The 17,876-nt window shown below is 39.7% G+C and overlaps 1 protein-coding gene across 2 annotated transcripts in view; it reads left to right on the forward strand.

The window, feature by feature from the left end:
• The first annotated feature begins 2,421 nt into the window (after window positions 1-2,421).
• Window positions 2,422-17,876, forward strand: part of osbp2b (oxysterol binding protein 2b) — a 96,070-nt gene continuing 80,615 nt past the window's right edge. Inside the window, exon 1 of one of the 2 annotated variants that reach the window (XM_067439054.1) lies at window positions 2,422-2,874. In XM_067439054.1, coding sequence (XP_067295155.1) covers window positions 2,567-2,874 — 308 coding nt within the window. In that variant the 5' untranslated portion in view covers window positions 2,422-2,566. The remainder of the gene's footprint in view (window positions 2,875-17,876) is intronic. The other variant, XM_067439055.1, reaches the window with a different exon arrangement.

Consider the following 17,876-nt stretch of genomic DNA (forward strand, 5'->3'; position numbering starts at 1 on the left):
GTCTTTTGTCCGAGCTTACCAATATAGAAAGTATTCTCTGGACATGATAGCCGGCACGATTGATTGGTTGGCTGTGTGGAAGTGTTGATCCAGAGCTAGAGCTGTAGCACTACTACTGTTCTGAGGTTGGAACGGTGGAGCTTCGGCACACGGGTGGAGGTTTGTTAGACTTGAAAAATTGATGGTCTCCGAATGCTTGTATTCTCATTTTCCTAAGACATAATATTCTCATACCAGACAGAGTGTGCACAGGAGAAAAATCCCTCATTCCTCGCAAATGCAACTCTGACAGCCATCTATGCACTTGTACGCATCTTACGTGACTCAAAAGAGCTGAGAACTTCTATCAGCAGATGGAAACATGAATAAGTCAGTAACTTTGCTCATCCTTCAGACTTTTTTATCATTAAGAATATGTTTTCTGTTCAATGGAGCTGCATGCTTTAATTGGCAAACCTAAATCATTCAGGGGTAAATTGCACTGATGTATACTGTATGTAGTGTACAGTACTTGAGCGTTGTTTTTGTCTTTTTGTATGATGTTTGTGTGAAGCTAAGCATGTTTAAATGTAGGTGATGGAGAAACAGTCAGGTTAGTATAATAAAACAGAAGAGAGGGGCTTATACATTTGCATGCCGCACGGTGTTAAGTGCTATGGTCGTGGACCGAGGCGAGGACTAGACAACATGTAGCAGATGTCATGTTCTTGTGGAATGTGTCCTGTGCTAGTAATGTTAAAGGCTTTCGATTGAAAATTCAGACATGCTGAATATGGATTCTCTTGGTAGAACTGTCTGATTATTATTTTTTGTGTCAATTTGTTTTAGATTTTAAAGGGCTACCTGCTTTTTCTAATATGGAAACAAATGTTGTCTTTTTAGTAGTTGTAATGTTTCATCAATGAAAAATTAATAAACCCTTTCAAATAACATCTGAGCTATTCTCCCTTAATGTTGAATATTTCATTTATCACTTGTGTCTGATATTCCACCTTAAGTGCTTGCATTTGAAGCTCTGCGGCGACATCAACTGGTGAGAGATCACATGACTGCAGTCTGCAGGCCATGTTCCATAAAATATCATTTAAAAAAATTATATTCACAGTGAAAAACTGGGGGACAATGAAATAGTAGGCAAGTATATGATGACAGTTTTTATTCTCCATCTCCACACTGTAAAAATTATATGATCAGTAATGACAACATATGTTTTTACATTATTTTAACTAGTCAAAATAAGCTAAGCAATTTTATTTAGTTTTAAGTTGAAATGACTTAAACATATAGGCTACGAGTTGATTGTACTTAAAGCAGCAACTTCAGTTCACTAATAAATATTATCTATTAATAATTTTAAAACAAATCTGTAAGACTGGTGTAAAATATAAAATACATATTTTAAAAAGTGGTCTTTTTTTAATTTATTTTTTTATTTTTTTGCACAAGACCTACACTGGTAGGCTAAATATCAAATAAATATTTACTTGCTTACAGATAATTAATAAGGCAGGCACCATCCTACATTTCCATAAGCCTATGTAAAAAACGAATCTTTTTTTTATTTTTATTAAATATGACACTTAACACTAATTTTAAACATAGGCTAGTGCATGCTAAAATAAATAGCCTACAGTAGAATATTATATAGGCTACAGTTCCGTTCCTTAAATCTGATTGGATAAGCAGTATTCCAAAAGCGTTTTTTAGTAGTGGTGCAGAGTGAATTAATGTTTGCTTGCAGTTAAGAGTTATTAAGTCAACTCGCAGACAGTGTTTTTCTCTTGCTAATTAAAGGTGAGCTTACAAACAAATGACTGCAGTCTGCAGGCCCTGTTCCATAAAATATCATTTAAAATAATGATGTGCACAGGAAAAACTGTGCATATAATATTGAAAATAATGTTGAAACCTGGAACACTCAGTCCTTTTTCAGTCGATATGAAGATGATTTGCCTAATATTTTCGTTTTGTGTAGGGAGCGGCTAAAATAAATCCTGGAGTGGAGTAACTGGAGTTGAAGCGATTGAGTAGCCTAATTACAGAATGCCTTGAGCGGAGAATCCCGGCTCCACTTACGGCTCCAGTCCGTTTGGCTTCTTGTAAAACTGTTTTCCCTGGCGAGAACTTACTGGAAAGATTGTTGTTTTAAACGCAAGTTAACTTAACAAGCAGCATGTGATGAGCTATTGAAAATGTATAGCCTACATAACCTTAAATAAAATGAATAATATAAAAGGTGTCTATAACAGTAAGCATTTTAAAATACACGTTGTTATTATTAAGCACATGTTTTGTGTTACCCCCTTCTCCCCTACTACGCGTGTTTGTAATAAACACGAACAGTGCAGAGTAAAATGCGACCGATCAGCTAGGGATATTGCGCGGGTGATTTCAGAGCCGCGCTCTCCTGTCACGCCGCCAGTGGTCGTTGCTCCTACTCTCACACTCGCAGCTCTTCATCTCTCTATCATCGGGAATAGAGAGAAGGGGAGTGCGCTGTTTCTCTCTCCCTGCCCCAGAGCCTCCTCCGGCAGCCCGTCCATCTCAGCGCATCGGGGGTGAGTTTATGGGGAGAGTGGCCGCTCCCTGCAGCGGCCCCGGCAGGATCGTGTCCTTTCTCACCGCAGTTCCTTGCTTATCCTGCAAACAGCAGCAGCGGCGGCGGCGGCGACATCATCATCAATCTGCGGCAGTGGACCGGGGCAGGAGGAGGATGAGCGAGCAGGGAAAGAGTGGCGCGTCCACGCCAGCGAGCGGGACACCAGCCCCGGGCTCGGACACCTACAAAGGCTGGCTCTTTAAATGGACCAACTACATTAAAGGTTACCAGCGCAGATGGTTCGTGCTCAGCAATGGACTTCTGTCCTATTACAGGTAATGAAACGCGTTCACACGAACGCATGGTCTTGTTTATTATACACCTGTGTTGGTGTCATTATTACAAGACTGCAATATTGGAACATATTTGGACTATACTGGGCTTTGTTAGTATTCTTTTTTGTGACCAACCAGTGTAGGGATCTGTCATGTCAAGGCAGGTCATATGAGAGCTGTCAAATACACATGCGGACAATCAGCGCACTTCATGAGCGCGTCTCTATAGTGTGGATAGATGCTAGTACATCTCTCAAAACCCTCGCCTCATTTTGCCACCATGTGTTTCTTTTAAACCAGGGCCTCCGTTGTCATTATGAGCGGATAAACGCATGTCTCCATTAAATGACAGCAGTACGCTGTGTTTTTATTAGCGCGTCAGCTAGCGCTCATGCTAACGTCAACTGAGATGTAAGTTATACACTACAGTGTTGTTCTGTGACGCTTATGAAAGTCGTTGTACTTTAATATCTGACAACAGACTTTTACGTGTGTATGTGGGCGTGTCTTAAAAATTCCGGTCTAATCATATTTCTAGTTTGTTTTTATGGTAAACTTGGCCACCAGTAATTTATTATGGTCCGTATTCAGCTTCTGGTCAGCTACAGATGTTAGCCAGTGTTAGGCAGCTTTTAGCCAGCACACACACAACAATCCAGAACATCCTTACAAACATTTACCATGGCAACCAGTTTCCCTTTAATTATAACAGAACAACAAAACAGTAATTAGTCAGAAGTAACTTAATTAAAGTGTAAAGCGTTTTATAATTATATTTAATATAATGCCTGTAGTTAATATTTATTTCATATATATAATTTCTGTAGTAAAACTGTGGTTGGGAGAAACCCCATTTAGGTCATGGTGTTTTTTTTTTTTTGTGACATCTCGAATGCCGGGCTGAATATCTGATGATGTGAAGCTTATGTATGCAGTGATACAGTTTCTCTTTAAAATTTAAACCTCCCTCACATGTGTCACCTGTGAACTCTGCCAGTAACACCTGTTGTTTAAGAGGCTCTTGAGCCAGCAGTGGTAATCATGTTTCATCTCTCACTGTGTGTCAGGAAGACACAGGAGGATCACATCAACAAACTGTTTCAAAACCTAAGTGCTATGGTCTTTTAATTGCTTCATTACCACAGGTCTGTCCCACAAGAGAAGCATTTAATGATTTAGTTGAGCCGAAATGTTGCTCATTGAAATAAGTGTAAGTGATTGTTCATTATGTGTCTTGGATGACGATATGCATACAGGAACATGTTAATTTATGTTCCCTGAGCTATGAACAATTATAATTGTCATACAATGTCCTCTTAGTGGTGATTTTGCAGTTTCTGAAATATTGCTATGGTGGCTTTGAGATTTTATTAACCTTTCTAGCTGCCTTTATTGTCCCGTATAGCATGTTGAAAATATTAGGAAGTAATTATCACATTTAGGTAAATAGAAGTCTCACCTTGCAGTTCTTGCATTTACAAGCACCTGTTTGTTTAGAACATGTGTTGGTGTTAGCTTGACCAGCCTTTGTGTGTGTGTGCGTGTGTGTTTGTGTGTGTGTGCCCTTGTTTATATTACACTGTGGGGACCAAATGTCCCCATAAGGATAGAAAAACCTGAGATTACCCACTTTTCAAAATGATTTTTTGAAGTTTTTTTTTTTTTTTTGAGAAAGTAAAAATGCAGAATGTTTCCTGTGATGAGTAGGTTTAGGGGCAGGGGCAGTGTAGGGGGACAGAAAATACGGTTTGTACGGTATAAATATAAACGATTACGCCTATGGAGAGTCACCACAAAGATAGTGAACCAGACGTGTGTGTGTGTGTGTGTGTGTGTGTTGCTTATTTAAGGTTGAAAAACTGTTGTAGCATTAGACAAATAGTCATAGAACATATGCTACATCTCTATGATATAACGTTAATCAAACAAAAGGCAACAAGAAATTTTGCTATGGTATTTTAAACCATTGTAAGTGTTTTTTAGCCTGCTGATTTTTGTTCATAGTATTCAGTTACAATGAAATGTTTTTTTCAGTAAAACTTAAAATAAATGTAAAAATTAAACTTAAAAAGTTTTTTTAGTTTTTACCTTAATGGAATCGAAATTAGGAATTGATAATAATCGAAAACGATAAGCAGAACCGGAATCGTTAAAATTCAAACAATACACAAACCTATGTGCTACAGACTATCTTTCCTCTCACTGATCTTTATTTATATATCAGTTATAGATATGGTATATGATATTATCAGTGTTTCTGTGTGAATGTGGCCAAAGGTTTGAGTTTCTCAGGTGCACTTGAAGGCAGCATAAAGGACTTGGTAAATCCTATGTCATTCAGTCTTCAAAACTATACTTACCAGATTGAACACCGATCCAGCAAGGCACACTGAATTCATCCAGGAAGTGTTTGAGAGTCTTTGTGTTGTCAGAACTGTATTGTTATCTGATGGTCGCGAGGGTCATCGTGATAGCGTCATGGAGCAGATCTCTAGTCAAGCGGCTAATGAAATAAGGGCAAAGGCTCTTGTAAGAGCACTGAAGCAGTGCCCATCAATCCGTATCTCTCCTGGGCAGCCCCTGTGAGCCTACAAACTCTTCACACAGTGGGCGACTGGGTTTCCACCCGCTCTGGAGAGTCTGAACGGAAAGCGACACTGCTGACTGTGAAAGAGAAGAAGCATGGCTCTCCTACTGCTCTCCTCTATTAATAGTCTATTATGGTGGAAGGTGATTGCAGTGGTGTAAAGCTAGATCTGCTGTCATCGGAGAGCTCTGGCAACCGTGCACACGTAGCCAACACAATGAAGTGTCTGGATAACGTGCTGCCCTAATGTCTGCCAAATCAACCTGCCAAATATGCTGTTACGGAGCCAGAGAGCAACAGTATATGTGCGAATATGTTTTGGAGGCAGTGTATGACAACAGCCATTAGAATATGAATGGAATAATCTTAATTATTCCTTGGAATGAGGAACTGTTCTAAGGTTGATTACAGGACAGCATGGGGAACGGTATAGCACATGATATGATTTAGATGTAAACCCGTATCCCATGTGCACTATATAATGCACCATTGCTCCAATAAAAGAGATTTATTTAGAGTATATATTGTATGCCTACATTTTTTAGTCCATTAGAGGTCAAAATATTGCATGTCACGCAAATTACAAGACTTGGTACAACTCAGGCAAATATGCTTCATGCTGCATGAGAAATATGGACAACAAATTACAACATCCTACAGCACTTAAATGCTGAGAGCTGCAGACTCAGACTCTCTGGGTGGCCTCTGTATCAGCAATTTCTTATTTTCAGCTGATATCAGTTTAACCGGCTCCAAATGGTAATTTTATAACAAATCCACATTAAAACATTGTGCAATTTTATATTGATATAGCACAATTGAATTTATTACAATATTTTATTTAATATTTCAGATTGTATCAATATTTTTATCTATTTGTAATGTGTGCTACTTTTAAAAAGTTTGGGGTTGGTAAGATTTTTTGAAAAAAGTTGCTTATGCGCACATATTTTATAAAAAATACAGTAATGATAGTAATATTGTGAAATCTATCTTAATATTTGAAAAGGTAATTTATTCCCATGATTATTTAAAGCTGCACTATGTAATTTTTTTGTCCACTAGAGGGCGCCTATTCAAAAAAAAGGGGTAGCTTGATGACGCCTGAGCTCAGAAATCTAGACGCACCCTAGCGGCAGCACATTTAATCTGCCCGCAAGTGTCGTCTAGGAACTCTCTATACCCTTCTGAGCTGTATTCCTCTCAATCTGGACGGGCCAATCGCATCGTGTATAGAGTCGGTGGGCGGGGCCATAATGACGACGGCCGAGTTGCGTTTGCATGCTTCTAGTAAACACAGAAACTGGCGAACGGCGGTCTTTCGAATCAGCTTTGACCGCGACTCTGGAAGACTTGGAGTTAAGCTTTTCTCTGAGAAAAGAACAAAGAACGGCACTGAAGTCATTCTTAAAAAGGGAAGATGTGTTCGGAGTTTTGCTGACCGGATGCGGTGAATGTTTAATCTATGAACAAGCTCTGTTTCACCTTCATTGCTCTGGTTGGTTGTAGCGCTATCCTATCGCGTGCAGAGGGAGTTTGAAAGACAGCCGTTTATCCCGCCCCTCGGATTGAGCCCTGTCTATGTTGAGTTTCCAGACCAAACATCTTGATGTGGGTCTGGCTTGTCAGGCTAGGTCTTCATCTCACAGCCAGTGGAAAAGAATCGGGATAGGACTTTGGCAGAAATCATGTTCATGGATGCGGTTATTAACGTTACTGTAGTATGAAGCAGAGCAGGACCGAGTGTTGAGGGAGCTGAGCAAGGCCGCTGGAGCGATTGTTACGCAAACACACGGCTCGCGAGCAACGGGAGTTTAATTATAACGGGACAAAGTCGCCGACACCATTTCCTCTTTTCCGGTCCATGAGTATGAGGTAACACAGCTCTGTTTATCATATTAGATACTTTTAAGTGTGTTTAAAGGTCCCATTTTTTATGTGTTTTTAAAGCTTTGATTGCGTTTACAGTGTGCAATATAACATGAGTTCATTTTTCACACAATTTACTTATCTGTATACCGCTGTTTTCTCTGTCCTAAAAACGGCCTGATGATTTCCTTGTTCTATTAAGTCCCTCCTTCAGAAATACGTAACGAGTTCTGATTGTGCCAGCTGTTCCCGTGTTGTGATTGGACAGCAACTTAGCGCACTTTGCCCGGAAAGGTCCTGCCTCTTACCATAACGGGGAGATGCAAGCGCTGAATGGCCCTCATTTATCAAAAGTGCTTACACCAAATTTCCAGCGTACACCTTGCGTACACCCAAACCCACGGTGACTTTGAGATTTATCAATATGGACGTTGGCGTACGGTACGCTCAAATCCTACGCCAGCTCAGGAGGTGGTACGCACTTTTTGAGTTAGTGCGAAAATGCAGAGAAAAACAATGCCTAACACCACAAAACACACTGACAAAGATATGCTAGGCCTAAAAAAAAACTACAACATATTCATTATAAACTTCAGTGTTTATTTTTGTGCAACGTAGACGTCAATGTTTAATTTGTGTGACTATAGCAAAGCATTTGAGGCATGTATTCCTCCAGTTGCGAGCCTGTGCGGCAGCTGCGCACGCACTGGGACTGAATAATTCAGACTGACAAAATAATAACGGCATTCTTCTTCTAAATAACAATAAGTGTCATTAATAATACAAATCATAATAATAATAATAATAATAAAAAGAATCTTACAAATTGTCATGCAATTATTAATGTGAATGAATGATACTCCACATCACATCATCATATCGTACACCCCAATGCATGTGCCGTGATACGAAATTAAATGCTAATTGTTTCAAAACATGTGCTGTAAAATAATGCATTGCGATAGGTAATTTCTCATACAAACAGCTTTAAACTGCTGGAGTGCGCTTCTCAACATCCACACTATTAACAGTACTCGTAATTTGGGTTTGTTTTTTGGGTGCCTTTAATCCCACTCTTTAAACTCCCAAATAAAACAATTTCATTTTTTTCCACTTCCCTGGTGATGGTCTTGATTGGCGCGTCTCAATCATCTCACTAGTTCACTAGTCAGTGCACTGGTCAGTGAGTCAGCCCATTGACTTATGTCCTAATCAGTGCCCTGAATAGTGGACTAGTAAGATGATTGAGACGCGCCCGATCTCCACGTCGGAGAAGTTTTTCGCTTCTTTGCAGTCTTCTGTTTGTCCATGGTGTAAAATGAGGGCGTGGGAGAGGCAGTGACTTGAATATATAGGGGCGTGTTATTCTAATGACGATCGTTTTCAGCCGCCACATTTATCAAGGGCAAATATTGCGGACACCTGGATTGCAGAGGTGCAAGATTTCTATTATAAATAAGGGCCAATGTGCTCTCTTCTCCACGTGGGAGAGCAACAAGATTACGCCACTTTTTTTGCGTATTCTTGTGGGCGGAGGGTTAGTCAACAAACTGTTCTAGTCATGTCATTACAGAAGGAAGTGCAGGGATGTAGTCCAAACTGGCCGTTCACTGTAGGCTTTGAAAGGGAACTTCTGTTAAATAAAATATCTCGCTTGGCATTGAACTTAGAGCTTTATCATTTTACAGGTATTATTTATGCTCTAACAGCAATTATTTCACACTAACTAAAGTTTGAAAGATGGGATCATGAAGAACGGGACCTTTAAAATGATGTTACGAGTTTGCTCTGTGCGTTCGCTCGGGGCTGCTGTGACACTTGTTGCACACTGCTAAGAGTAAAGCGCTTCTGCCAAATAAAAAAAACGAGCATAACCGAGGGTTAACGCAGATATGACGCAATTGACAGGCGACTCCCTCAGACGTCACGGTTCCTTGGTTAAAATAGCAATTGTCTCACAATTTACAAATAGCTGGAAACATTTGGGATATTATAAGAACATCACCTGAACAAAATATATTACACTGGCCTAGGGGTTTGGATATTTTACTGCAAAAATCCTACACACCGCACCTTTAATTAAAACCGAATTTTCAGCATCAATACTCCAGTCTTCAGTGTCAGATGATTCTTCAGAATGTTTTCAAATTTGGTGCTGTATTTAAAAAATAAAAAATAAATAAAATAATTGTTTAGAACGGTCTTTGTGGAAACCCTGATTGATTTTTTCAGGGTTCTTTGATGAATATAAAGTTATATAAATTATTATATAAAGTTATATAAATATATATTTAAAAACTTTTGGTCAATTTAATTGTGATCTTGCTGAATAAAAATATTAATATATATTTTAAAAAAAGTTATTTTCCAAAGCAAGTCTTGGTTTTTCCTATGGTTCAGTTAGTGAAGAAGCAGCCTAGTGAAGGTACTGGGAGATAAAGCTCTGCTGTCTCTCCTCTAACAGCACTATAAATGTTCTTCTTGTGCTCAATAAAGAGGATTTTTTTCTCCTGTAACAAGGTTACTGGCTCATCCTTTTTTTCCTTAAGCGGGTCAGTTGCCAGTTCATTCTATTTGTCATTTAAAGGTGCGGTATGTATGATTGGCAGCTAGTTGTCGAAATTCAACACTAAATTCAAAATAATGGAGATTGTTGTTTCCCCCGCCCCCTCCTCAGACTCAACGCTCACGTGGGATGCCAGCTTAAGGACACAGGAACGAGTGCAATTGACAATCATGGCCACGCTAAATTTATTTATCAGCATTTTAATATGCTTTCGTTCATAGAGATTTGTAGATGGATCCTGTTTTTTTTTTAATTTGGGTAGAATCTGGGATCTTTGACCCAGTTACAACAAGGCTTCCATGGATGCTGCAATACGCCGTGTTTTCCGCCAACTGGCAACCCGGGGTGTCGAAATATTATTGGGTAAGTTGGCAGCGTGCGGTTTCGCACAGACCAAAATAAAAACAGACATTCTGACACGGAACGCACGTTTCAAAGTAGAATAACTGTGCATTGCTTTTCTGAGAAACGAGTAAGTGAATTTAGCATGTTTCCTAAATATCTGCAAGCATATTTTTATTATTTAGTAAAGTGAAAAACTTACATACAGGACCTTTTAATTAAAGTTTAATTATTTCAGTGTTCGTTTTGAGCAGGAATCACAATCCAATTATGATATTGTGGTGCATCATAATGCATTCAATCCAATTTGCCTTTCTCTGAACTCATGTGTCTGTGAGTCGCCATGAGTCGATGGTCCTTTTGTTGAGAGGATGCTGCTGATCCCTGTATGCTCACATGCACACTTTCTCTTTCTCTCTCTGGGATATTTTCAATGGGCTGGGTCGAACTGATCTTGCTTTCATATAGACTTGTGCATCATTACTTAGAGACACATTAATCAATCACTCAGCCCATGTGCACTTCTGAAGAACTCAGCTCCCTGTAGTGCTGTAACACTGATGCAGAAAACGCTGAGGCTTTCTATAGGATGTCTTAGATGTGTTCTGCTGATGTGTTAGTTTTACAGAGAGCAATATAACCCCCCCACCCACCACCACCCACCACCACACACAGTTCTGTCATCTGCAGTGCTAAAACACGTTAAAGTGTAATGGTCTGCGTAAATTGCACTCGGTCACAGCACCACCCCCTCTTCCTTCTCTTCCTTGCGATGAGTCACATATCTTCCCTTCCTGTTTTTTTACGCTGATTGCTTCCTTCTTTGCATTTTTTATTTCTTAATAGACTTTTCTCTCATCTTTATTATGTTCTTATGTGCTTGGTGCAACCAATTGCAGTCAAAACTGTTTTGGTTCATAAAGACTGTTTTAGTATAAATAATGGAAAGGCTGTGAGCCTGGCCGAATCTGATTCTAGGTGTCGGTGTCTGTATTTTTAAATGATATCTGTCTAATCTGGATGTTTTTGTAAGCAGATAGTTACTGGAGTTTGCTTAGACCTTAGAAATACCCTAGCACCCTTTCAGAACATCTGGTTAACCGCTCTGATTCATGGGCCACGAACACACTGCAGCTAAATTCGGTAGTCAGTTCACCTTTTAGTGCTTAAAGGCACAATATGTAAGATTTTTTGGGGATTTAAATATCCAAAAACCACTTGAACAATGTTAAATATTTACTTGACTTGTGTACTTACATTATCCCGAATGTTTAAACCCAGAGGGATAAGCAATTTTATATTTTAGAAACCATGGACACACCAAATTTCCCTGCCTAATATCGACCTAGCTTACTGCAGTGTGCAACAAGTGTCTCATAGTAGTCGTCGAACAAATGCACAGATTAGCATTATAACATAACTAACTTTCAACACACTTAAATGTGTCTAATATGATAAAACAGTGCTGCGTTACCCCAAATACGCATGAGCGGAAGAAGCGGAATAATAAAAGCTCTGCTAAATCAAAGCGCCATCAAGCTCTTCCTTTGTTTTGAATAAGTAACCTCCAGCAGTGAAAAATTACATCTTGTGGCTTTAATCCACACACACTTCAGGAGATGTAATAGAAGTAATGACAGATAATGTCTTCCATATTGTAACATATGGAACATCTGAGTGAAATTGATTATTTAAAAAGGGTGGTTGCATGCGATTTCACTTTTGTAACTTTAGTTATTGCGTAATGTTGCTGTTTGAGCATAAACAGTATCTGCAAAGTTACCGCACTAAAAGTTCAATGCAAACGGAGATATTGTCTTGTAAAGTTATGGCAGTTTATTGCCTACAAAAACGGCCGGTTTGCACTATAATGAGCTTCTTCCCGTGTTGGTGACATCATAAACCCTTGCTAGTCACCGCAGATGTGACTTCTGCCCGTAATGGTAAGGCGTGTGATGTTTCTGGACAACCTGTGCTTAGAACTTCAGCCAATAAAAATACATGAAACTACATTTGGCCATCTAACCGATCTAAGACCATTAGAGGGATGGGCTTCACAGAAGCAGGAAGCAAACGAGCTGTTTAAAGGACAGTGGAGACAGCAGTGTGGAATAAAGGTAAAATATTTGTAAAAAAACGGCGTTTAAAAAATGAGAAGTATTAAGACATGTTATACTGCTGCGCTCCATAAACACAACCAAGCCTAGAAGAAAAAAACATGGAATCACCCCTTTAAAAAAGGAATAATATATATATATATATATATATATATATATATATATATATAATATATATATATATTGTTGATTGGATGGAGGCAGCAAGTGGTGGGGTTTAGTGGACTGAATGATTGGAGAAGCCTGGCATACCAGAGAGAAGTCTGTCATTTCACTGGAAGATTGTGAAGCCAGATAAGAACAATAATTGGTACTAGGCAAAACATGTAAAACAATAATTAAATTTAAATTTTTAATTTTAAAACAAGTTTAATTAGGCAAAGTTTCTGTTTTTAGGGCATCGCTCCCAGACAATGCTTGACCTTCTTTTGCAATGAGTGATAACATCCATTCTGCTGAGAAGAATGTGGTCACATGATTCGAGAGGAGGTTGTGTCCCTCAAGGGTTTTTGGGAGGTTAACTGAACAGGGTGTTTTGGAATGTCATTCAGACTCTTTGCACGATGTGTTCACTGACACTTGCACACTTCCTTCAGTTATTTATGGACTGTATACATTTTCCAGTTTGATTAAGTGTCAGTCATTGCTGAGTGTGTTTTGTCTCTTGCATATGAGAATCAGTTTTTTTTTTTTCACCAGTAGGCATGTTTTATGAGAACTGCAATGCAGAGCAATCTTTCTCTTGCTCATAGGGTCTAGCGTGGGATTGGGAGTGTCTCGCAATGGTGTTAAGACTTGGGATAGAGCAGTGAATGAACATGATAATGTTGTTACATGCAGTTCTACCAGAAAGACTCGGGAGAAATATATTGACAATAGTGCATTTATTAACAGCTCAGCAAGCTGATAGTGTACAGAGTCATTTGGCGTAGGCCCCGTCCGTAGTGCATAATCTGAAGGTCTTGGATCTGCAATTCCTGCCTGAAGACGAGGGCAGGGGCGCAGCCGACCCCCCGGCAGGGTATGAACAGGGTTATCCTTGTGGTGGTAGGGAGGATGGGGGTAATCGTCGCTTCAGTATCTGTGAACTCAAACATGTGTAAGTACAGAGCCTTTATACCGTGAGCATGAGAATATCATTGGATTAGAGTGAATGCATTAAGTGACGTGGTAATTGAGTCTTCCCAGCAGAATTTATGCTAAAGCTTAATTTCAATTTAAAACTTGTGTGTTTGTGCCTGGCAGATGATAAAATAAACCAAAAATCCCTAAACCACCACATAGCTCTGTCCTGGGAGCCATCAGATTTTTTAATATAATTTAAATATTTCACTTAAATTTATAGTTGAAAAGATTATATCTAGGACTTTGTGGCTGTGAGTGATTTTCTTGCAGTGTCTTATATTACGATATGACATAATGCAATTTATGCAAGTTACAGCAGCAGAAACACACACACACCTACCCATAACAGGAAACATTCTGCATTTTTACTTTTTCAAAAAAACATCATTTAGTATGTTTTTAAGGCCATTTGAATTATGAGGACATTTGATATGTCCTCATAAACCACATTTATAGTGTAATACCAGTGTAATACCCATGTAGTTAGACAAATTTGTGTCCTCATAAACCACATAAACAGGCTCACACACACACACACACACACACACACACACACACACACACACACACACACACACACACACACCAATAGAATAAGATAAAATACAATAAAAAATAATCTACAAACATGGCAAATCTAAAAGTTTAGTATACAACAATGTCATACTGCTGTTAGTATTACTAAATGCTAGATATAACAATGAAATGTTAATGTAAATGCTAAATATAAAAATGAAGAATAATCTGTACCTAATACATACTTCTTATCCTTTTATGTGTATTTCAATCCAATGGGCGGTTGTACATCATAATTGCTGCTAAGAGACCTGAAGTAACTCTTTTCTACATCAAGCAGGACGAAATGTACTCCCCATGGCACCATGTACATGTTGCGTAGTGGATACAATGTTTCACACACAATGGCAGAGAGTCTGGCCAGCATTCTCCTCTCCATCACCTCCTCCAGCAGGTCAAAGGCTGATCCCCAGAACAGAGCTGGCTTTCCATACCTGTTCATTTATGTCAGTTCCCCAACACACAACAGCGTACAAAAGTGCTGCTGCTACCACATACTCATAGAAGAAATAATGAGTCTCCCGCTCAACTTAAAAAGATCTTAGCAGGAAATAGAGAGCTTTGGACTATTTTGATATACCATCTTGTGTTTGTAGGCCAACACATATTAATCTTAAATTCTCCTCTGCTTTTATGAATTTCTTTTCTTTTTGGATAAATTCCCCTGTTATTTCTTTTTGCCATTGCCTCACATTCCCATACCCTTTTCTCAGTCTTCTCTTTGCCTCTCTCTTTTTGCTCTCCGTATGGTAGTCCCTTACCCTGGCTTCATGTTCTCAGTTCTGACCCACTTACAGCCATTTGCGTCCAGTCTGTCCCCTGCAGGGTGGGTAAAGCTAATTTAAGATCTCTGCTTTTCCCCCTCCATATCTCCTCCCCCCAACTTACTTACTCCTATCTACTTGGACTCTGGGTTTGAGAATAAAACCTCAGCTCTAGAGGGGTTGTTTTTTTGTGCTGGAGTGAATATGGAAATTGATGTTTTTTTCCCCTTCTGTGTGCTGAATGTGTATCTCTCCCTCCCCCTAGTGACTCTGTCACCTGAGTTTGGATTCAGCCAATTACTTGGTTTGCTTGACTGTCAGACCATCAGCCCCCACAAGGCCTGATAAATGTAGCCAGCAGACGTTGGACTCTTTCACCACATCACACAGTAGGGAGACCATAGTGCCTAGTATCCCTTTTTCCCAATTTAGGTTTATGCAGGGATTCAAATTTAGTTTTTTATTATACTCTCTTCAAACATTCAGATTTCTTAGTATTGTCATGAACTGCATAGGCCCATGGACAGCATAGTGTGCATACACTTAGACATGCTGTCGGACTAAATATAAAATATCTTAAACTGTGTTCTATGTCTGTAATTTGTAAAGTAAAATTTCCCCAAGCAAATTACCTACCATATTTCGCCGAACACCAAGGTCCTGTGATAATAGTAGTCCCTTGCGAATCGACATCTCTGTGATTTGGCCAGGATTAGGCGGAGCGTATATAATTTTTGCAAGCTTTTTTTCTTCCTGTGAGCATTTCTATCTTTATGTTTCACGAAGAATAAAGTCTGCATTCATAATGCGCACCGTTATGAATTCCCGTGCAGCCACGCCCACACGGATTATACTTTCACTTTAGAATGAGTATCAATTTGGGAGTAATCTGATTGAATGGTGTGTTTAATAATAACATCAATACTGTTCTTAATGAAAAGAACAGCTATATAAAGAAGTCTTGACATCATATCCGGGAGAAGTCAGTAATTTCGAGTAAAATCACAGGCTTGCTTATCCCGTGCGAATGCGCCACGCAAAACTCAGATGTGGGGGAGTCATTTCTAAATCACAGAGGTCCCTAGATAATACGAATAGTGCTTTAGTTTAGTCAGTTTAGTGCCTTTTATGGGTCTGAAAGAGGAAATGAAATTGGTATCAATGAAAGCCTTGCTGAGGCATCGGATTTCAACAAAAATATCTTCATTTGTGTTCCGAAGATGAACGGAGGTCTTACGGGTGAGAGACAACAAAGAGACAACAAAGCTTGCAGTTTCGTCTCCATGTAATTTACACAATTGTCAAGTCTGGTCTGTTACAGAGCTTCTGAGGGAGACTGCTCCGGTCTGTTAGTGCCATGTTCCGGTATCGTAATGGTCATATGACAGGGGCTTGATGAATCAGGGAATGCTACATATGATCCAGAAGACTCAATTAGGAATGTGGGAAGCCACACCTTCATTTTCAAATTCCCAAAATCTCTGATACCAAACAAACTTCCCGACCCCTGCTGTAGCAAAAGTTGTGTATTTTAAAACGACAACAGAGCCTCAGACTACATTGTTTGTGCTCTGTTTTCTTTTGCATGCAGATTACAAGAACAATTGAAAAGAAAGACTGATTAGCATTTTTAACAATTTTGTTGACATTTTGCTTTCCACCAGTTGAGACCCACTGCTTTAGAACACACTCATGCACACATACACTTCTGCTGAAAAATATAAACGTAAAATTACAGACACAATCATTTCCACAAACACAGTGTGTATCTGTGTCAGAAATGTCTGTCCGGCTCTGAACTGTGGAGCTCTTCTCACAATTTCTCTGAGCGGTCAGAGCTTTGACATTCCATCAGAGATGTGCAACAGATACCGGGCTACCAGAGCAGTAACACACACAGAGAGAGAGAGAGAGAGAGAGTAAGAGAGAGGGGGGGGGAGGGTTCTTGCTCTCTGTATAGCCCCTTTCACACTGCGATTCCGGCAAATACACGGATAATGCGACCCGGCATTTGTTCCCGGGATGCTAGATTTGGTCCATTCACACAGCCAACGAAATACCGTAATATGTGCGCTTTCACACACAACCCGTAACGGTCCCGTAACGAGTTGACACGTGACATCCTGATGTGACGTATAACGGCGAGTGATCTCAGCTTCAGCTCTAGGAGTCGCACGATAACTACGTACACGTTGCGGCATTAGTTTTGGCTTTTGTTCACACAGCGCTCGTCCCAGATCGAACCCCGCAATGTTCCTAGGTCCCCGACCCGGGTTCAATTCGGTAATCAATTCCGGGACGTGGTTGCTTTCACACAGAAGGCGACCCGGCAATGTTCCGGAAATATTGCGGGTCCGACGTGCAGTGTGAAAGGGGCTTATGTCTCACCACCTTTCTGCTTCTCCTCTTTGTCATTTCATACCTTTTACTGTCCGATTCTTTTTGAGAGTCAGCAAAGCATCGGTGGAGTTTGAATCAGTGTTTCATAAGCAGCTAAGTGAGGAATCTCTGTCTTTCTCTGGCTGTTTTGTGAGGCTATATATGCTTTTGTTAGGCCTCTACTCAAGGCTTGGTTAAATTAGAGCTCCTCAGAAAGGCCTGACAGACTCACAAGAGAATCTGGGATCCTTTCAGGTCTGCGATATTACATGCTTTAAAAGACCAGCCACCCTCAACCAGACACATTTACCACCTGTCTGTCTATCTGTTTTTCTACCTATCGTTCTCTCTATCTTTCTCTATATAGCCTGTCTATACACTCACCTAAAGGATTATTAGGAACACCATACTAATACTGTGTTTGACCCTCTATTGCCTTCAGAACTGCCTTAATTGTAAGTGGCATTGATTCAGCAAGGTGCTGAAAGCATTCTTTAGAAATGTTGGCCCATATTGATAGGATAGCATCTTTCAGTTGATGGAGATTTGTGAGATGCACATCCAGGGCACGAAGCTCCGGTTCCACCAAATCCCAAAGATGCTCTATTGGGTGGAGATCTGGTGACTATGTGGGCCATTTTAATACAGTGAACTTATTGCCATGTTTAAGAAACCAA

Source organism: Pseudorasbora parva, chromosome 3 (genome assembly GCF_024679245.1).
Source record: "Pseudorasbora parva isolate DD20220531a chromosome 3, ASM2467924v1, whole genome shotgun sequence".
In the NCBI taxonomy this organism is placed as follows: domain Eukaryota; kingdom Metazoa; phylum Chordata; class Actinopteri; order Cypriniformes; family Gobionidae; genus Pseudorasbora; species Pseudorasbora parva.